Below are 23126 nucleotides of genomic sequence, written 5' to 3' on the forward strand. Positions count from 1 at the left end.
TATGTCTTGTGTTTTCGAGTTTGTTACTTTTAGGATTTATGTGGTAGTTGTTTATGACATGATATAATGCCTGGAGTTACTGTAAATGATATACTGATTTGTGATCTGTTAATGTAATGTACTCTTCTGTTAAATGCTATTGTAAAATGTTGCAGTGACATCATTCGTATTATGCGTTTCTGTTTTTTTACTTTCCTCATTCCAAAAGCGATAGCTATTTTATTTTTACGTTTACAGAGATGTGTGAGGGCTTGTTATCTGCAGGACAAATTGTACTTTGTAGTGGCATCATGTAATATTCCATGCAATGTACTGGAAAGTTGGAAAAAAATTCCAAGTGTGGTGAAATGGACCAAATTTTAGGAGTTTTCTTGTGGACTCTGTTTTCACAGCTTTCATTCTGTACCCCAAATGACACTTCCTCTTTATTCTTTAGGTCGCTACGATCACAGGCAGACCAAATATATTTAGGTTTTAGTAGGCTTTAGTACAAAAAAATATTTGCCAGATTCTGAGGCCAATAACTTTTCACGCTTTGATGTACGGCCTATGCAAGGTGTCATTTTTTGTGGTACGTGCCAGCGTGTTAATTTGTTTGTATCAATTTGGGCCCTTTATGACTGATCATTTTTTATTCAAATATTAATGGATGGAAAAAAACGGTGAGAAAGTGATGATTCAGACATTTGGCTGCTATTTTCCGTTACAGTGTTCATGGCCTGGAATAATCTTGGTGCATGAAGGGGTTAGAAAAAAAAAACATTTAGTCTGGAAGTCCCACTTGGGGGTCATACAGGTAATGGGGGAGATTTATCAGGACTTGTACACCAGTTTTGGTCGCACAAGCTGTGAAATAATTGCAAATCGATAATTGCGAACCACAAGGAATTGCAGTAATTGGAATTGCATTGGTCAAATTGTTTCTGCTTTCATAGACAATATCTAATTCTTTTTGTGTTGGACTACATACCTTGTTCTGCTTAACTACATGAGATACAACATCTCGGCTTCCAGTCTCAAGTCCTTTGTAAGCATAAGGTTCAAACCCCATCTTATCACAATAGAATGCTGCAGCCTGGAAGGAGACATTCACAATCATATAATATTTGCTATACTAATATTTCACTTTACTTCCATGCTTTATTCTATTGTAGTGATTTTGCCAGAAATTCTCTGTGCAATTGGTTAATAATGTGTGTAGTACATACTTATTTTGTATTACATACCTGTTTTGCATTGCCAACCCAAAAGGTGAGATGATGGAAGCTTAGAAAACGACCTTGTTCATGCTTAAAAAATGAGAATTAAATATAATATAATTAGGATAAACTTTCCCAACAATATAAAGATAGTGTTTTACACCTTTCTAGAAAATTAGCAAAAATGAGCAGTCCAGTGAGTATATGAGTAGTGACAAGTCTTGTTTGGACATCATGTCCCCCTATCAGGCATAAGAAATAGCTATATGCAACTTTTTAGAAAATTTTGTGAGACTTTTGTTTTAAAAAAAGTTGCTAATTCACTAAAGTCCTTAAAGGGAACCTGTCAAAACATTTTTCACAAATACAGTTAGTGACAGGTTTCTTTAGAGTCCTAGTAACTATCTGACACAGTTTTAAACTTGCCTGGTATATAAGGATCTATATAGGACTGCTACTCCACTCCTCTCCGTGCAGGCTGCTGTGATTTCATGACATTTATGCTTGGTGTACAGTTTGCTATAGCAGGACCTGCTATGACCCTTTTCACATGACATTACTGCTGCATGCAGATAAAGCATGGGGAGGATCTGCTGGATTCAGCCCGAGGAGGCCACGCCCATCTCGACTTGCTATAGACATCCTTGGATATCAAGTAAAATTATAAAGTTGAACATAAGGGTATCTGAGTGGAACAATTTCAGCTAAACGAAGGGTGTCAGTCAGTTACTAGGGCTCTATGGGAACCTTCTTCTAGATGTATTCGTGAAAAATATGGTGACAGATTCCATTTAACTCCTCAAAGACCAAATGTATAACATAGTTCGGTTGTATATACGGTTGAAAAAAAGACAAATGTCCATCAAGTTCAACCAAGGAAGGAAAAGATTAGATGGGGAGGAATTTAAGTGAAAAAATTACCGTATTACCGTATATGTAAAACCCTAACTCGGGTTATCCCCAATTGTCTCAATGTGCCCTTGAGTTGTTCAGCAAGTACCACTGTGTGAGAGTGAATGGTCGCACAATGTCATCCCTCTCCCTGGGGGAGACATGGTGCGGAATGAACCCCTTCCATCTCTTGAATAGTTTTCCTGTCAGCTTTGATTTATTATGTTCTGCCTCTAATATTTCCCGGTGAAATAGATGTCTCATTTGTTCTAGCACTCAAGAAATCAAGGGCGGTCTTGTCTCCAGCCAGTGCTGCAGCAAGCAGCGTTTCGCTACTAGGCTCACTACATGGAACAGCTTTGGTAAGCCCCCTGGAGCTGTCCCTTCCTTATCATCCTATTTTGCATCATAGTGGAAAAGATAGGTGAGGAGGTCTCTAGGCACCTCCTTGCCCCATATCTCCCAGCTGCTGCACCTCTTCTCAGAAAGCCATGGATTGCGGACACTGCCATAGGCCATGCAATAGGTCTGTACCTTATTCTTGATAATTGAGGCATGCCACTAGTCTCTGTGGGTATGCGGGGGATGGGGGTAAGTTAAAGGTGTATAGTGCCTGGTGCATAATTCGGAATTGAGTATCTCTCCATCTTACATTCAGTACATTGTTCCTCACTGCCTGCCAACCCTTAAAGGGAACCTGTCACCAGGGACCTCATTTTCACTAAAGACAGATTGTAAAAGCCTTTGCATTACAATATAATTGTGTGTTATAACTTACTCTTGCATCCTGACAAAATCCTGGGGTAGTCACAGGGGCTGGACTTTGGTTTGCATGCATTTAAAAAAACAACATGTGACCTGTTTGAGCTGCAGGTTGTCTCCATGTTTGTGCTCCTGCACAGCTTGTCCCTCCCCAATGATTTCAGGTTGACCAGGCTGTGACCTCTGAGAAGGAGCAGGAGGTGGAGCTAGACAAGAGCACAAAGGTGGGGGCCAAGCTCTGAGGAGTGCATAACAGACAAGTCACCTGTTGTTTTTTGAAATGCATCCAAACCAAAGTCCAGCCCCCATGACTACCCCAGGATTTTGTCAGGGAGCAAGGTAAGTTATAACACACAATTATATTGTAATTCAAATGCTTAGAAAAGGCAGAAAGGCATATTTTTACTGCTGAAGGACTTCTGCAACCTGTCTTTAGCTAAAAATGAGGTCCCTGGTGACAGGTTCCTTTAATGATCTTTCCCCCTATTGTGTTGTCTTCTAACTGTCTACCCCAACTGGAAAAGAAGAGCTCTTTCTGTCTAACAACTGTTTGTAGTCTGCGGTATAAGATGGATATCCCTCCTTTCTGCACTGGCAATTTCCCTAGCCCATCAAAATGGTTATCCCCCGCCCCTAGGGTCACATCCCTCAGATCATCCAAGTAGAATTTTTTTCAGTTGCACAACTTGAGAGATTTGGTCGCCCCGGAGTTCATATTGTTGGATCACAGCCCTGGACAGCCAGCTGTGTTCCTGGAGATTAAGCAGGTCCCTGATCGTTCTGATGCCCGTTTAAATCCATGCCATGAACAGACTTCCCCAATTCCCAGCCACCATCCCTTCAATAGGGTCACAAAGCTGTCGTCCCTTGTAAGGAAGGAAGGAAACCTCCAGAGGTAGTCTGTCCCTTTTGGGCTGGCGTCCCCCAATTCTACCAGGATCAGGGAGTGGTCCGAGATTACCATGTTTTCTTTTTGTGTCGTGGTCACCAGTCTTAGTATGGGATCCATGAGAAAGAAATGGTCTGGGGTTAGGCACTTGGCCACTTCACTGGCTAGGAGCTGATAATCCAGGTCCCCTGTATGTCCAGCGTTTCCCACCTCTATATGTGGGGACTGTGATGGCTGGGTTGGCTGTTGGCTATCCGAGGGTAAGTCTGGAGGCACATGTTGTTCCATCGGCGCTGTCTTTGGAGGGAGGCTCACTGCTCCTGTGTTGCAGCAGGGTGCCTGGCTGGATTTCTGGCCACTTCGGAGCAAATATTGCTCTATATACATGCAGGTGCCCTGTTGCTGGTCCCTTACTCTGATTTTGGGTGACCAGAGGGGTTCATGTAAAGGGGGCTGTTAATAGAGACGATGAGGAGCTTGCACTCACGCTGCCGCCTCCCATCAGCGCCGGAACCGGAAGCCAACCTTATTTTACCCATTAGGCGTCTATAAGAGACTTTGTAAATTCCAAGAACAAAATATCCACATCTGTCCAGGCATCTGCTCACCACTTCATAGAAGCAAGTCAGGTTAGCATGACAAGTTCTATCCTCAGTAAACCCATGCTGGCTGTCACTTATTATACTATTTCATGTCACATAGTCCTGTGTGTAGTCTTTTAGTAACGCTTACAATATTTTCCTCACAATTGCAGTTAAGCTTACAGGCCTGTAATTGCCTGGCAAAATTCTAGAGCCTTTTTTAAATATTAGCACCCTCATTAGGGAAACTCTGAAGAGAGAGCGGCACAGCAAAAACAGAACTGAGTTCTTTAAGAACTCTGGGATGTAACCCATCTGGTCAAGGAGCCTTGTACACATTGATTTTATTGAGCTTAGATTAGATCACGTCTGCGGCATGCATCCTCTAGTATATTATGTGGTTGATGCATCCTCTAGTACAGGGGTCTCCAAACTTTTTACATAGGGGGCCGTTCACTGTCCTTCTCAGACCGTTGGAGGGACGGATAAATAGCGGTACATGTGACCGCATCCGTAATACACTGGGGCCCCCCTCAATTAATTGTTTAATATACTGTACCCTTTTGTGAACTATTTTATATATTGGCCCAATGAATTAATTAATTGGGTCAATTAATTATTAAATATACTGGGACCCCTCTCCATTAATTATTTCCTATGTTGCCCCCCCATTAATTACCAGACTGTCCCCCACTATTAATTATTTCCTATGCTGCTCCCCACCATTAATTATTTCCTATGCTGCCCCCCCACCATTAGTTATTTTATATGTCCCCCGCCACCATTAGTTATTTTATATGCCCCCCCACCATTAGTTATTTTATATACCCCCCACCATTAGTTATTTTATATACCCCCCACCATTAGTTATTTGATATGCCCCCCCACCATTAGTTATTTTATATGTCCCCCCCCCAACCATTTGTTGTTTTATATACCCCCCACCATTAGTTATTTTATATGTTCCCCACCACCACCACCATTAGTTGTTTTATTTGGTGCTCCCATAATGAATTGTTTCATATATTAGAGTCCCCCGGCCAGCACAATGTTTTTACTGATGTAAAATTAAAAAATCCTATACTCACCTCTGGCTCCCGCGTCTTCTTTCTTCTTGCGGCTGTTAGACAGGAAAAGGTGCGTGGCTGCGTGATGACGTCATCACGCGGCCGCGCATCCAGGTTCAAGGAGCGATGTGAGCCAGGGTTATTTTCTGGCCACATCGCTCCACCTGCAATAATAGTGCTCGAGCGACCAGAAAGCACCGAGCACTATAAAGTGACGGGCATGAGCTTTCTGTCAGGACGGACGGAGGCCCCTGGCCGACTGCCGGAGGCTGCGGCTGGATGCGACGGGGGCCACGTAGAAACGGCCCACGGGCCGCATGTGGCCCGCGGGCCATAGTTTGGGGACCCCGGCTCTAGTATATTAGAGGATGCCTCAACCCGACCCTGGCATCTCTGCCTTCTCTTGTTCTTGAGTAGCCAAAGCCTCATTTTCAGTTCCTTACTTATTTTTTTTTTTCGCTTTTATATATTTGAAAGGGAACCTGTCACCGAAAATAAGAGCTCTAGGAGCACTTACTAAAGTAAGCAGCCCCCTAGCACTACCTCAGTAATAGCAGTGTTAAATCCCACACCATGTGCCGACAGTGACTCATGAATACGCTGGGCCGCTGTAATCTTGGCTTACCTGCACTACCATCTTCCCTACTAATAGTTGGGCTGCTCCCCCGGCTGTTAGTGAGAGCGGGATCCGCTAAGGCTGCCATTTCTGACCCCGACACCCTTGCATCATTGCACAATTTAGCAATTTTGCTTGGGTGTTCTACGGTAATCCAGCTACTATGTCCCCCTGGCTTTCTACTCCGCCCTACACTTCTGTCCCGTGTATTGCTTGCTCAGTGAGCAGGATACTCCTCTCAGTGTTGCCAATTGCTCGCAGATGTGCAATATCTTCCCTCAGATCTGTAGCACGAGCTTTCAAATAAAAAAAAATATTAAAAGTATTGAACAGGAAAAAGCACATACACCCCAAGATACATTTGACCAGCAGAAAAGCCCAACAAGACCTAAAAAGCAGGTGTTCCCTGTCCTCTCTGCATTCACTCTCTCAGTGAATTTTCTGTCTCGCCAGCAAACAGCAGTGATTTCAGAGAGGGAAAGAAAAATCACTTTTGTGAGAGAGTAGGGAGAATTGTAGTTTCTTATGTTCCCTTTTTTAATTAATTCAGGAAAAGTTAGTGACCATTGAGGATTGCCGATTGCATAAAAGAAATGGCTGGTTTTGCAGTGGCTGTCTAATGCAAACAACTCGAGCCTGTACACTTTATCAGGAAATGTGCCACAGGAAAATTACCCTTTTTAAACATTTATTTAGGATTTTTTGTTGATTTTTTGAAACGTGTTTCTCTGTTGCCAGGAAAACTGGTTTATCTGATCATTACAGCACATGTAAATTAAATGTGGTTGTGTTGAAGTTTTAAGTTGGCTGCCAAAGCAATGAGGGGTGGGGTGCCTTCTCTTGGCTGTCAGAGAATGGTTGGCAAACCTTTCATTGCTTTTGTCTACTGTCTTTTTTCAGCCTTCTTACAGGTAAAACGTGTAAGAACTGCACCTCCATTTCCAGCAAACAGCCTTTGTGGTTTTCATGCGGGTTAACCGCACCTCAGCCATTACATGTGAATATACTCTTCTCATTTCTGTAATTATGTATTTAAACTTTTTTTACTGTATTCTAATAAATGATATTACCTTTTCGCCTTTGTCGGTGTAAGAAGTCTGAAAGAGATAAAACCAGAAACATTTCATTTTAGAAATAGTTCACACAATATTCTCCTTATTTTAATGAAGAATTTTAAGAATATAATCTGTCATTGATCCGCTGATTCATTGTCAACTCAACCACATAAGTCATTGGAAAATGGTGTTCAGACAACATAAAGATATTTAGTACTAAGTGAAATTTAATAGAATTTTAAGAGAAATACATAATAGCATCACATTTAAAGTTCCACAGGGGGCTTATAAAGAGCATGATGCTCCAGCTCTTGATATTACCTCCACAAAGAAGTGGGATCTGACCAGTTTGCTTCTGGCGAGCTGGTTGTTTAAATCATGACCAGCTCTACAAACAAGGGGCTGGCAGCGTGCAATCCATGTGATGGTGCATATGGTGCAGGTGCCGTGTGATGATGCCCCTGCCTGAAGTCAACTTTATGTCCTGACACCCGCAGCCCCTGTGCCACAGCCAGATCAAGACATAAGGAGAAGAACAAGTTAAGTAGGAATTTTTTATATCATTGGCTACTGGGGGCATCACTATGACTACTGGTTACTTGGGGCATTATTGTGGCTACAGAGGTCCTCACTGTGACTAATAGCAACTGTGGCTATACTGGTTACTGTGTGAGGTTACTGTAATGGGGGATGTTACTATATTGGTGAATGTGGGAACAAATTAGTGATCTCGAATGGAAAAACACAACTTTTTTTTTTCTGTCATGATGGTGTGCAGAGTGTACGTTTTTGATATTACCAGTGGCTGCAATGAAACAAAGAGTGAAAAATGTGAAGGGGTCTGAGTACTTTTTGTACCTGCTGTATTCACTACTCACAATAGTAAGCAATGATATAATGCAGTGGCCCACTGTGTGTTTGTGAACTAGATATAGTGAACAGATATAGAAGGTATAATTCAGTAACACAATAGCTGTTTTAATAACAATTTTGGATTTCCAGTAACGAGGTGGCAAAGAAAACTACAATAAGAAAGGAAACTTAATGACAACAAAGGTTCAAGAAAAAGTCTTCAAAATAAATCAGAGCGGACTGTCAGCAGCTTTATGACTATGAGCATGATATTATCAGGACTAGATTTATTGCTAGTAAATAATGGGGCACTGACCTTTACAAAATGTTTGGAATTTTCTCTGAAGCTATCACTTTACTTGTTTAAGGTGCTGTAATTGTTAATGGTTATTCCCAAAATAACATAATTTGGCATGTTACATGGTAAGCAGCTGGATCTTCAATAAAGTTGCGCTTTTTCACTGGAGTAATTTTGGTAAAAATAGAAGAAACTTAAAGGGTTATTCCCATTTTGGCAAATTATTGCTATTGTTTGTTCGATGAATTATAATACAATTTTCCAATATACTTTCTGTATCAAAAAGAATGGCCCCACAGGTATATGTCTCGTTAGTATCATAGAGAATAATCAGGGCTGTGTGATATAGCGCGCCATGCACCTGTGTGACATCATATGACCAGGGATATAACGCGCCATGCACCTGTGTGACATCACATGACCAGGTATATAACAAGCGGTGAACCTGTGTAACATCACATGACCAGGGATATTTCACGCTGTGCACTTGTGTGACATCACATGACCAGGTGTATAACAAGCGGTGCACCTGTGTGACATCACATGACCAGGTATATAACTAGCGGTGCACCTGTGTGACATCACATGGCCAGGGATATAATGAGCTGTGATTTCACCAGATTTCTGTCTTCCGGAAATAAACAATGAAGCTTCCTATAGCATGACAGCAAGCAGAGATATAGAAAACCGTGATACAGAAAGTGTATTGTAAATTTGTATAACTTTTCATTATTAAAACAATAGCCATTACTTGAAATGGGAACACCCCTTTAACACCTTATGGATCGAGCCTCCCCTTCTTTAAGACATGGCTTTTTATGCCGCATTGGCACATTTGGGCTTGACTTTTGTGGAATTATTTGTGTTTTTCTATTTTATGGGTAAATATTGTGGGTAGTGGTTAAAATGTATCAACTCTATTTTAGAAAGGAAATGGAATAAATGAACAATGCAGCTAATTAAAATTTTGAGCAGTTCACCAAATAGTTTAAAAATCGTGCAAAACTTTCTAGGTAAGTTACTGCACTTTTTTCTTGAATTTTACAGCTTTTAGTGTGAAGAAAAGAGCTATGTCTTGTTTTCTGCTCTTATGAAGATCATTAGGACTTTTTGTTTTGCAGAATGAAATTACATTGAAATTTTGAACTATAAACTTTCTGGGGGTAAAAAAACAAAAATGCCTTTTAGCTTAGGTTGCTTTTATTGCGCTAATACCCATTTTGTGTTATTGTTAATATTTATTTTAAAGCCAGCAGGATCTTGTCATGTATTAACAGAGGTATTACCACAGTACAAAGCTTTCGTATGGCCACACCTGGAATATTCTGTTCAGTTCTGGGCAGTAATCCATAAGAAGGAAACCCTGAAGTTAGAGAGTGTACAACAAAGAAGCACAAAAATGATAAGGGGCAAGGATGCTCTCTAGGCCTGACAAAACTTTGAATGTCTGGAATGGCTGAGCTCAGGAGCTGGTCATAGCAGAGCATGGAGAGAGCTGCAGAAAGTGCCTTCTTACATAAAAATAACATTGATGGTTATAATAAAGAATTGTGTTCCCTTAAATTCCTTCCCTCAGCCCTTTCCTTTACCTTTTTTGAACTTGACGGACCTATGTCATTGTAACTATGTAACAGTAAATAACTGTGCAAAGGTAAAGGCCCGGGGTATGCAGGCAGCACAAACCTGACCTTGAGGATGAGTACATTTATCCTGTGATGTAATGGCTGCTTGCCATGAATGAGATAAATTATTTTTACAGGAACTTAGGTCATCAACAGCTGATTATGGGGAGAAATGTTTGCTGCTTCATAAACAGAGTAACTCCATTATCTCCATGTTCCTAAAACTAAATGGAAGCCACAGATGTGGTTACGATCTCCAGCGGCTACAGGGACATGTTTCTAGATCTATGGGCTCTGTTTACTCCGCATCAAACATCTTATTGGTCTGGGGTAGGTTTCAGTCCTCTGACAAATTGACTATTATAAGCCCCCTTCTTATCTTGTAACGTGTGCCATTCCTTACTTTTTGGATGGGGTGTTTCCAGTTGGGTTTACATTGACACTAATATATATATATATTTAAAGGCAACTTCTAATTAAAGTCGGCCTTGCACTTTAGTTAGCTGACGCCTGTTTGTCTGACATTAGTTCACTAAAAATATACACGCCTGGCTGAGCATGAATGATGCTTTAAAGGGAGAGAGGAGAAAAAGCCACAGTCAGACCCCTCTGGCAGTCACTTATCTCCTGTCGCATAATGAAATCCTATATGACTGATCCTCCCCCCCCCCTCTCTTTTTCCCTTTTTCGTAATACTTTTTATTGGTGAAATTTATGCTTTTTTAAACACTTCTGCTTTCAAGAGGGGGTAGTAGTAGTAGTGACTGATCCTTGACAAATGCATTCAAGGATATTTGGGACTCCGATAGACATTAGAAAGTTGGACAATTTTATATGTGTAATGTACCCTTTATTGTCAATTGTATAAAAAGGGTGGTTGATATTTCAACATAAATGAATTAGACAGTTATTGACACCTCAATCCAGAAGCAATGCAGGGAAAGCATTCACATTTTTCACATGTAAACCTTTCACATATTACATACAGTAATTTACAGTCAAGTTTTTTTTTCACCCTAAACTGGAATCAGCATTTGCAATATAAAAGAAAACCTATCATCAAAATCAAATATGATAAACCAGGGTAACAAGGTATAAAGGCTATCATTTAGCTGAACAATCAAGTAATGAAAAATCTTAAAATGGCATATGCAAATTTACTTTAACAGAGTTTTCTAGGTTCACCAAAAAAGTTCCTGGAGGTCTGAGGCAATGAGAATAGAGATGAGCGAGTTCCGGTTTCAGCCTTGCAACCAGGACATATTGAGTGATTTGGCAAATTGATGCCCCTAGCAACTAGCCATAGCTATAATTGGTCATGGGGGACACTCACATTTGCCGAAAAACAAAATGAAAAAAATAAAACATCTACAAAGCTGCTCTCAAACCAAAGGTCATTACTTGTGATGCATTACTTGATATGCTGGGAGCAGTTTAGAATGTAAATAGTCACCTTTCAGGACTGGTATATGTTGTACCTATGTGATCCTTAAAATTGAACTTGCCTATTCTACTCCTGTATACACTGGTTGCATGGATATAACTCTAGGGATATTAATAAAGTTATAATATTCGATATGATATATTTTCCAAATCACCTTGTAATGTTAGTAAATGGAAATATATAATTCAGCATACTGCTACTTGAAGAATCTCAACTGGGTACATAGCCCCAAAGACTTTCAATTCTTTTCTTAGATATATTTGGCAAAACATATTGAAAAAATGTAACTTTTCTATTGAATTCTAGAAACATGCCAAAAGCATTTACTTTTCATATACATTTTCTTTTTAGTTTGGGTATTATGGGGGCATTAGAGGAGATATTTATATATAAATATTTATACCTGTAGAGGGAAAGGTGCATACATCTGCAGTATACGTTAAGCCCACATCTTGGGAACAAAAACTGCTGGAATTTTAGGTATAGATATGTTAAAGCTCGGCAAAACCAATAGGCTAGTACTTACCATTATGGAGAATGTTCTCAGCACTTCTGCTTTATCTCCCACTAACAGTTTGTAGATAACTTAAAGGACAATCTGATGGTGACAGTTCACGTATAAACCATGGAAAGAGAACAGTGATTGGCCAGCTGAAAAACACCCTCTGACCCTCCGCCCAAAATAAATAATTTTTGTGTTACTTTTAACCTTTCCTGGGTCCCTCACCTTTTCCCTAAAGGATAATATTGTGCAACGGTGCTTAACCACACTATAACATCCTTAAACTTTTACTACTGAAAAGAAACTCAAATTATAAGATAAGGCAGACTGTACTCAATAAGTATTAATTGAGGATTTTCCTCAAGGATTTTGTTGTGGAAATTCCACTGTGTAAGTGTGCATGCAAACAAGTTGACCATGGCAAATGCTTTTCTAAGGGCTCTCACACACGGCTGTGGTTTTCATGGCCCAACTATGCACCCACTGCCTGAGCTACTCATTCTAGGGTCAGTGTTTTGGGCAGTTTTTTCCACTGTCATTGGCATGTGAGTGGACCTAAAACACAGATGACACACGGGCTGCAAAACAGTGGACCAGGTGTGGATTTTCTGCATGAGAATCCAGGCTGTTAGGCTAGGTTCTAAATATTGTCTCATGAGAAGGAGCATGTGCAGTATAGAAGTACCATAACTGGTAGAATAAAAAGAACTAAAAAGTGTAGATATGCATAAAAGGGATGCATAAAAAAGAGAAGTGTCAGAGGTAGTGGACCTTCTGTACCACTGTGGACGATAATAATAATTAGTAATAATAATTCCTTTATTTATATAGCGCACACAGATTAAGCAGCGCTGCACAGAGCTTGCCAAATCGGTCCCTATCCCCAATGGGGCTCACAATCTAATCAACCTACCAGTATGTTTTTGGAGTGTGGGAGGAAACTGGAGGACCCGGAGGAAATCCATGCAAACATGATGACGTAAGCCGACACCTGGGAGCGGAGTGGTCACCGTGTTCACCAGAGCCCGCCGCAAAGCAGGTTGGACTTGGTGTGGCGTGGTACTACCAGGTAGCTCCACAGGCACAACTTTGTCCTCAATTACAGAGACGTTGTAGTAGGGGACAGGCAGGAGGTCAGGACAGGCAGCACAGGATCAGAGTCGGGGACGTAGCGGGAGGTTAGGGCAGGCAGGAAAGGAGCGTAGTCAGGGACGGAACTGGGGTCACAACAGGAATTCAGAAGACGAGCACAGGGCATCAGGAACAAAGCTTTCTCAGAGGCACGGGGCACAAAGATCCGGTAGGGGACACAGAAAGGGACTGGGAATTTAACAGAATTGGCAGCCAGCCCGAATTATCAAGGAGCTGGCCCTTTAAATCTCCGCAGGGGGCGGGGGCGCGCACGCCGCACCGCCGGAGCCAGCACTGTATTGAGGGAAGGTGAGACCAGCAGTGGGGGTCTGGGGAAGTGGAGAGGAGCACCGATGCGCCTAGAACCCGGGGCGTGGGTCACAGGAGCACCTGTGACAGTACCCCCCCCCCCCTTGGGCCTTCCCCTCTACTTGGACTGGAGGAATTTTTGCAGAAGGCCACGGTCCAAGATGTTATTCTCGGGCTCCCAGGATCTCTCCTCTGACCTGAACCCCTTCCAGTCAAAAAGGAAGAACCGCTTCCCTCTAACCATCTTCATATCCAGGATCTCCGTTTCCTCAAAGACATTGGTGGAATCTGCCTCTGGAGCAGGATCACTTGCCGAGCAAAGAAGTTCAGGATGACTGGCTTCAAGAGAGAGATGTGGAAGGAGTTCGGGATGCGCATGGAGGGAGGAAGGCAAAGCTTATACGCCACAGGATTGATTTCCTTCCGTTCTTCAAATGGACCCAGGAATCGAGGACCAAGTTTATATCTGGGAATCTTCAAAGGGACATACCTAGAAGACAGCCATACTTTGTCACCCGGGGAGAAGACTGGAGGAGACCTGCACTTCTTGTCCGCCTGGGTTTTGGTGCAGGTGGATGCCCGGTGTAAAGACTAACGTGTTTGCACCCAGATGGATCTGAGATCTCAGACCAATTCTTCCACGGAAGGAACATCAGAGCTCTCAGCAGGAGGAAGAGGTGGACGAAGATGTTGTCCATACACAAAGAAAAACAGAGCGGAGCCGGCAGATTTGGAGTTAAGATTGTTGTAGGAGAATTCAGCCTATGGCAGCAGAGTGGACCAGTCGTGCTGTGGGGTGGAGACAAAATGGCGGAGATAGCAGCCCAGGGTTTGATTAACACTCTCAACTTGTCAGTTGGATTGCGGATGGTACGCAGATGAGAAGTCCTATTTCACTTGAAGTTGACCACACAGGGATCGGCAGACACAGGAAACAAACTGGACCCCACAGTCTGAGACAATGTGCAGGGGAAGTCCATGAAGCATGAAAATGTGCAGGAAGAACAGGCAGGAGCGGACAGCAGGAGGAACAAAATGGGACATCTTGGAGAAGCGGTCATTTATCACCCAGATGACGGTATTATCAGAAGAAGATGGAAGGTCCGTAATATAAAGTCCATAGCCATGTGAGTCCACGGGCAGCTGGGTAACGGCAACGGTAGAAGACCGGCTGGCTTGAGACAAGATGGCTGGTTTCTCCGCGGAGGAGACACGTCTGACAACAAGTTAATGTGGCAGTCGTAGGGACGGTGTGGTGGCAGAATCCCTGCATGCTTCTCCGAGAAGACATTGGCAAATTCCATATATGGAGCAGGGAGACCCACAAGAGGCTTGGAGGACAACAGAGAAGATATGGGACAAGGTACCACAAAACAGAGAACCGGTACGCCAGTTGAGCTCAGGATCACATCTTTGCAACCACAGGAGGTAGGACATAGAAGGACAGTCTCTCCTTATGCAAGGCCCCAAATTTTAGGCACAGGGGCTCTGTCTGATACTGGACTGAATCGCTGAGGACCTGCCCACTGACAGAAGCAATGACCAGTGGCTTCTCTAGAAGAACCTTGGGGAATGATGCTGGGAGACCAGGGCAGCATCCACAAAGTTCCCCACAGAACCGGACCGCTAGTTCCATAGCCGAGTAGGACTGGAACATTCAGATAAAGATAAGCTTTGTTCTCACCTAGAGGCACTTCTCACAGAAACCCTAGGTGCGTGCGTTTTACAGATGCTGAGGATGAATAGGACACATCTTAAGAAAGTGCTTCAGCGGGAACGCTCGAGTAGACAGCCGAGCTCTATCTACCAGCATTGGTTCCTCTGCACCAGAAGGCAAGAGCCAGGCGGAGCAGAAGCTGGGTCCTGACTTGCACTTGTTTGAGACGCTGCTCCTCAGAACGCTCAGTAAACCAGATGTCAATCTGAGTGGCCAGAGAGATGAGACCACTCAGGGTAGACAGCAGGACACGTGTAGACAGAGCGTCTTTAATCGGTCCAGAAAGTCCCTTTTTAAATGTCACGACCAGGGCTGCCTGGGTCGAAGCCTGGGTAACTGAACAGCATATTTATGAGGAGTCCCCTTGACGTGGGTTAAGCAGTGCGGTCTCAGCAGAAGACGCCTGTGCAGGTTCCTCAAAGACTGACCGGAACTCAGCGAAAAACGAGGTAATATTAGCTTTGACCAGATCTTTTTTTGTCCCAGAGGGGAGTCGCCCATGTCAGAGCTTTCCCGGAGAGGAGCCTGATGATAGAAGCCACCTTAGACCGAAAAAGGCAGAAGGTATGGTCTCTGCTTCTGGAGCTGCAGAATCCTTATGTCTTTGTGGTGTTCTGGACCCCTGAAGGGTATGGATATGTCACATAATTATAGTTTTTTATAGACACTCCCTGAACTCATGGCTTCTGGGAGGCGCAGGAAGTGAAATATAGTTGTCCTACCCAATTTCTGGTATGGCACAGCACTCCTCCTTATCCCTGCAAACGTGAAACAGGTAGGCAGCACAGTGAAAAGAAAAAGCGGAGATTCAATCCGTGTGGGTGCCTGCTATGTTGGTCTGACCCAAGACCCAATTGTATGCAGGTAATAGAAGAAATAGCGGCACTCCGACTTCCTAATCCAGGATATATTTATTCACATGTGGAAAACAAAGCTACGTTTCGGTTAGCTCAATGTAGCCATTTTGAACACTAGCCTCAATGAAACAGTCTTATCTATACAGTAGGCTGCCACCAACTACTCATTTCATATAACAGGATTATATCGGGAGTATATAAGGAGTCAACCCGGTAGCATCTATCAAACCAAAACACAGACTTGGAGATTTGTCGATTAAAATTAAAAACGTGAGTTAAATTGTGTATTTAATTGCCTTAAGGGCACACAAGACAAAATAGTACACACAATAAATATATATACAGTTAACAGAGTGTAGATTACATGTGTGCTACAACTATAAGCAATTTGTGAGTGTGTTAACTTGTGCTGCACTAATTGGGGAAAGGTTATGCCACACTTTAAGATCTTTTCTGCTTTTCATAGTATCATAGTATATAAGGCTGGAAGGAGACGCAAGTCCATCAAGTCCAACCTTCAAGAATTAAATAAATGTTTTATCCCCATAACCCGTGATATTTTTTCTCTCCAGAAAGTCATCCAGGCCTCTCTTGAACATGTACATAGAGTCGGCCATAACAACCTCCTGCGGCAGAGAGTTCCACAGTCTCACTGCTCTTACAGTAAAGAACCTTTGTCTATGGTGATGGTAAAATCGCCTCTCCTCTAGGCGTAGAGGATGCCCCCTTGTCCTGGTCACAGGCCTAGGTATAAAAAGATCTTTGGAGAGATCCTTGTACTGTCCGTTCAGGTATTTGTACATTGTAATGAGGTCTCCCCTCAGTCGTCTTTTTTCTAAACTGAATAATCCCAAATTTTGTAATCTGTCAGTGTATTCTAATCCCCCCATTCCCCTAATAATCCTGGTTGCTCTCCTCTGCACCCGTTCCAGCTCTATTATATCCTTTTTATACACTGGTGCCCAAAACTGTACACAATATTCCATGTGTGGTCTGACCAGGGATTTGTATAAGGGCAGAACTATGTCTTTATCATGAGAATCTATTCCTCTCTTGATACATCCCATTATTTTATTTGCTTTAGCAGCAGCCGCCTGGCTCTGGTCACTAAAATTAAGTTTACCATCCACCAATACGCCCAAGTCCTTTTCAGCTTCAGTTTTACTAAGTAATTGACTGTTTAGAACATAATTATACTTTTTGTTTCCATGGCCCAAGTGCATAACTTTACATTTATCTACATTAAACCTCATCAACCATTTCTCTGCCCATCCCTCAAGCTTCCACAAATCCCTCTGTAATGCTAAACTATCGACCTCAGTATTTATTACTTTACACAGCTTAGTATCATCTGCAAATATTGAAACTTGACTGTGTAAACCCACTACAAGGTCATTAATAAAAATATTGAAAAGAAGTGGCCCCAATACTGACCCCTGTGGCACTCCACTGGTAACATCAACCCAATCTGAGAATGTGCCATTAATGACCACCCTCTGTTTTCTATCACTAAGCCAATTACTTACCCAGATACACAGATTTTCTCCTATTCCCAGCAGTCTCATTTTATATACCAACCTTTTATGTGGCACGGTGTCAAATGCCTTTGAGAAGTCCAGATATACAACATCCACAGCGTCCCCCAGATCCAGTCTTGAACTTACCTCCTCGTAGAAACCAATCAGATTAGTCTGACAGGACCGATCTCTCATAAACCCATGCTGACGCTGGGTTATAAGGTTGTGCACAGTGAGATACTCCAGGATAGCATCTCTAATAAACCCCTCAAATATTTTCCCCACCACAGCAGTTAGACTTACGGGTCTGTAGTTTCCAGGATCGCTATTTGATCCTTTTTTGTATATTGGTACCACATTTGCTATGCGCCATTCCTGTGGAACATAACCAGTCCTCAGTGAATCTTCAAATATTAAAAATAACGGTCTGTCTATCACCGTACATAATTCATGCAGAACCCGGGGGTGTATGCCATCTGGCCCCGGTGATTTATCTATCTTAGTGGTTGCGAGGCGGCGCCGTACCTCTTCCTGGGTTAAACTGTTGACATTATAAAAAGAATTAACATTATTCCTCATTGTGTCTTCCACCAGGGGATTTTCCTGGGTAAAGACAGTTGAGAAGGCGACATTCAGTAGATTGGCCCTTTCCTCGTCTCCTTCCACCATGACCCCCATGTTATTTCTAAGGGGACCCACACTCTCTGTTTTTAGTTTCTTATCATTTATATACTTGAAAAATAATTTGGGATTATTTTTGCTCTCCCTGGCAATATTTCTCTCAGTCTCTATTTTTGCGGCCTTTATCTGCTTTTTACAGGATTTATTTTTCTCTCTATAATCCTGTAATGCCTCATCGCTACCTTCACGTTTTAGCACCTTAAACGCTTTATCTTTCTCGCTTATTGCTTTCCTTACAAGACTAGTTAGCCACATAGGGTTTTTCTTGTTCCTTTTATGCTTTTTCCCATAAGGTATATGTTTCTCACAGGACTTTTTCAGAATATATGAGAAAAAGTCCCATTTTTGGGGGGGGCTTTTGTCCTTGAGAGCATTATCCCAGTCTATGCCTTTAAGGTCTTCCCTTAGTTGCTGAAAATTTGCCCTCCTGAAGTTTAGAGTGTTGGTTGCCCCTTCACTAACGCTCTTAGTAAAGCGTAATACAAAATCAATGATATTATGATTATTACACTTTTGATGTAATGGTAAATAATTAGCCCAGATAATATAAGATAATAGGCAGAAGGGGTGATTTGCTTATATTAGCTGTAGCCACACCCCCTGGAACCACCCAGGTGGCTCCAGAGAACATCCTACCTTGGATCAGATCCAGGACCTCGGATGATTCTAGCCTCTCAATGGAAAGTTATAGGATCAGGGTTCTGGTCTCATCGGATCTGTTTGTATCTATGGATTCTGCAGCCCTTTCCACACTAGCGAGTGTGATGCGCTCAACTCGCATCACAATCACAGCGAGTGCTGCCTGGATCTTCCCGCCTGAACGCCGTAAACCGGAACTGATCTGACATGCTGAGTTCAGTTCCGGTTTGAAGTGTTCGGAACTGGGTGGTGCCAGGGTGTGTGGCTACAGCTAATATAAGCAAATCATCCCTTTTGCCCTCGCACTTTTTAGGTTTTTTAATTGTAATTTTTTTTTACTTTATTCTTGCTTTTACTATTTTTTCGACCCCCTAGGGTACTTTAACCCTAGGTTGTCTGATTGATCCTACCATATACTGTCATTCTACAGTATGGCAGTATATGGGGATTTTCCTCCTAATTCATTTCAATGTGCAAATCGCGCGCAGCGTACTATTACGGCGCGCGTCAGGAAGGTTAAATGAGGAATGGCTAAAAACGGGCTCATTTATAGGGATATGAAGGTACGAGCACTACATCATAAGAGGGCATTGAATCAATTGTGACTATTTCACCCTCTATGCCATGTAGCTGGTGAGGGCGCAGGGCCGGGATGCAGAGTGGGCCAGTGCAGGGCAAGCCCTGTGCAGTAGTTATAGCCTGTGCCAGGTGGTGCAATTCTACACCAGACAGGACCCAGGCTAGAACTGGGCCAGAGCTTCCTGATATAAAACCAGTGCACCTCGAGGGACTGGACCAACATCAAACGTTAGCACAAGCACTGCCAGCAATTAATTAATTACCTCATATACTTGTAAGCTAGGGGCATGAGGGGAACGGACAGGTCCCAAATAGTAGGAATACCATGGATAAATGCCAAACTGCATAGTGAAAATACAAACTGGTGCACAGTCTGTACTGCAACCTGTACTGTAACTCCCCTTGCCATAGAACACCTGTAATTAGCCAAGAATAAAGGCTAGTATTCAGCATAATGCATATATAGGTACTGGATTAATTTCCTGTCACCATAGGATTGGATGGGCATCAAAAACAAGAACAACGTAACACAAATACAAAAAAATATATAAAAAAATATCTCCACAACCATAAATGTGATGGGTGAAATTGAATGTGAAGATACTTATGAGAAAATAAAAAAGAAAATCTGGTTAGGGTCATGAGATAAAAATATGTAACAAAAAGTTATCATGTGTGTTTAGATAATAAGCACTTTCACATCAAGGCCTCCTGGTTTCAATGTGGTCCTAACACCCACAATCCCTGTAGATGGTCAATAATGTTCACCCTCTCCGCGCCTCCGTAAAGTACTTTGAGACAGGTAGAAACTATTTTTTTTTTAACAATCTTATTCAAACTAGTCTATTTCACATGTGGTCCCTCTCACATACCTTGGCTCTTGTATTATTTCCCTATCTATGGATCTATAAATTTGTCCTCCTTGACTATAAGGGAACAATTAAGACAAGGGCAGCAGACTTTTCTTGCTCTATTCAAAAAAATCTGTCTAGAATTTTTTTTTCAGACCCCAAGTCTGACCTTACAATGGAGTCTTTAAGACTCCTAGGTCTGCAATAGGAGAAAAGGGGTGGATCAATGGCAAAGTTTTTTTACACTCGAGACCTTTTGTCAAATTTGGCCAGTGATAGTGTATAATCCTAGAGAGCTGATTACTGTTCTCACTGTATGTGGAGAGGAATGGTATACAGAACATGCTTGGTGTTTCCTCCCTCGAGGCGGAGTCAGAATTTCTTCCCTAGATGTACTCTCTGGCTGGTGGAAGGTGATGGAAAGGTTCAGCTTTGGACATAATTGTATTAAATGGGTCCTAACAATGTATTGCTTACCAACAGCTAGGATGTCAACGATTTCCTCTCGGATTCCCCTTTTTTTTTTGCACAGAGGAATGTGGCAGGGGTGTCCTCTCTCCCCCTCCTCTTCGCCCTTTTGTCCTTTTTATGAAGCCTCTTGTCATTTTGGCTAGGGAAGCGGATTGTACACAAATGGTGGTTGAATGACAATCCAGAGACCAGAGAAGTCTATTGGTGATATTATTGACTTGATTGATTTAATGAGTTTGGTGCCTTCTCTGGCGTGATTGGGAGAAGACAACACTAAACTCTGATGGGGTTTATTTAGAAGATTGGTTAAGGATTCTGAAAAGGGTGGGAGCATTTAGACGCTTTGGGTCTCAAGTTTATAGATATAACATGATCCTGCTTATTATTAAAATCTCTGGCTGGTTGAAGATGCCCTTCACAAGATCTAATAGAGCATGGCATATAAGATGATTGTTGCTTTATCCTTTATCTGCCATGCCCAGTCTGGGTCCCTAGGAAGATTTTTTTTATTCAAATCGTTAGCATTGTTGATAAGAGCTTGGGGGAACAAACAAATATTCCTTGGTTTTTTGAGGGTACTATATCTCAGAAATTGGCATTTACAGTTATAAGGAGGAGCTGCAGTGCTTTCACAAGATTAATTAGTTTAACCCCTTAACGACTTGGCCTTTTTTAGTTTTTTCACTTCCATTTTTCACTCACCAACTTCAAAAATCTATAACTTTTTTATTTTTCCACATAAAGAGCTGTGTTATGGCTTATTTTCTGCGTAACAAATTGCACTTCATAGTGAGGTTATTTAATATTCTATGGCATGTACTGGGAAGCGGGAAAAAAATTCCAAATGCAGTGAAAATGGTGAAAAACCACATTTGTGACGTTTTCTTGTGGGCTTGGATTTTACAGCTTTCACTCTGCGTCCCAAATGACATGTCTACTTTATTCTTTGGGTCGGTACGATCACGTGGATACCAAATTTGTATAGGTTTTATAATGTTTTCATACATTTAAAAAAATTAAAACCTCCTGTACAAAATATTTTTTATTTTTATTTTGCCATCTTCTGGGGCCAATAACTTTTTCATACTTTGGTGTACGGAGCTGTGGATAGTGTCATTTTTTTGCGAATTTTCATGCCGTTTTCATTACTAAAATTTTTGGGACTGTGCGACCTTTTGATCACTTATTAATTTTTTTATATTTTTCAAAATGGCAAAAAAAATGCCACTTTGGACGCTATTTTCCGTTACGGGGTTAAACATAGTGAAAAAACATTATCATATTTTGATAGATCGGGCATTTTCGGACGCGGCGATACCTAATGTGTTTATGATTTTTACTGTTTATTTTTATATCAGTTCTAGGGAAAGGGGGGTGATTTGAATTTTTAGGTTTTTTTTATTATATTTTTTTTTTTAAACTTTTTTTATTTTTACTTTTACTATTTTTCAGACTCCCTAGGGTACTCTAACCCTAGGTAGTCTGATCGATCCCATCATATACTGCCATACTACAGTGTGGCAGTATATGTGGATTTTACTCCCCATGCATTACAATGTGCAATTAGCACATTGTAATGCATGGGTTAAAACGAAGTAGCCTCGGGTGTTCGGAACACCCGAGGTTACCATGGCGACGGATCGCCGCTCCCCGTGACGTCATCGGGGAGCAGCGATCCACGACAAGATGGTGGCACCCATGCGGCGCCATCTCTTTGAAGCCGCCGGCAGCATTGCCGGCGGCGATCGCGGAGAAAACACCGGCGATCGGTGCTAGCACTGATCGCGGGTGTTACCGGTAAGCCTTTGCTGCAATATGCAGCAAAGACTTACCGGCTATGGAGAGGGCTCGGCCCGCGAGCCCTCTCCATGCACCGGGACCCGGCGTCGGGAAGGGGTTAAAGGGAACCTGTCACCACATGTTACACTAATACAGCTAGTAACTACCCTTGTTTTAGCTAAAAATGGTTTCCCTCACATCCTTATAAAATCAACTTTATTATCTTACCTGGCATACAGCTGCGAGTCAGAGTGCGCTTGTCCTACTTGGAGATTGCATCTTCCTCACTATTCAGCACTTCACGTCATGTGACCAGAGTGATGTCATCCACGGTCCTTTACCCACTAATACTTGCAAAATCTATTCCATATGTGTGTGATTATCTGATCAGATATAACAGCATGCCCTACAAATGTCTACTCCTCCACGTGCCTACATGGAGGTTGCTGTGATTTCATTTGATCAGATACATACACGGTGTAGATTTTGGATATGTGCTGAGCGATTTAACTGAACTCTTTCTCAACGTTCCAGTATGGTACGGTGTAAAACATTTGACACAATATTTCCTACATCCAATGATAAATAAACAGAGCTGTATAGGTCTGTAGTTAAATATTGGCCCATAAGTGCTAATTTCATTGTGATAGCAGCGAGATCTGTCAATCAAGACAAAGGAGGCAGGGCAGTGCAAGGAAGACTAAATATTATTGAATTCACCTTGGGTAAGTTGCATAGAAGTTTACAAACGGATGTTTTAACATTGCAACCATGGAAAGGAACCATTTAGGGAGAAGGGCAATGATTTTTATTAATA

General features: G+C 42.1%; 1 protein-coding gene across 1 annotated transcript in view; it reads right to left on the reverse strand.

Annotated features, from left to right (window-relative positions):
- The window catches only part of LOC140119221 (4-hydroxyphenylpyruvate dioxygenase), a 35916-nt gene extending 23998 nt beyond the window's left edge, over positions 1-11918 (reverse strand). Inside the window, exons 1-4 of the mRNA XM_072138035.1 lie at positions 11803-11918; positions 7076-7102; positions 1227-1289; positions 971-1075 (exon numbers count right to left, since the gene is read on the reverse strand). Coding sequence (XP_071994136.1) covers positions 971-1075; positions 1227-1289; positions 7076-7102; positions 11803-11805 — 198 coding nt within the window. The 5' untranslated portion in view covers positions 11806-11918. The remainder of the gene's footprint in view (positions 1-970; positions 1076-1226; positions 1290-7075; positions 7103-11802) is intronic.
- Positions 11919-23126: the final 11208 nt, after the last annotated feature.

The sequence above is a fragment of the Engystomops pustulosus genome, chromosome 2 (genome assembly GCF_040894005.1).
Source record: "Engystomops pustulosus chromosome 2, aEngPut4.maternal, whole genome shotgun sequence".
In the NCBI taxonomy this organism is placed as follows: Eukaryota; Metazoa; Chordata; class Amphibia; order Anura; family Leptodactylidae; genus Engystomops; species Engystomops pustulosus.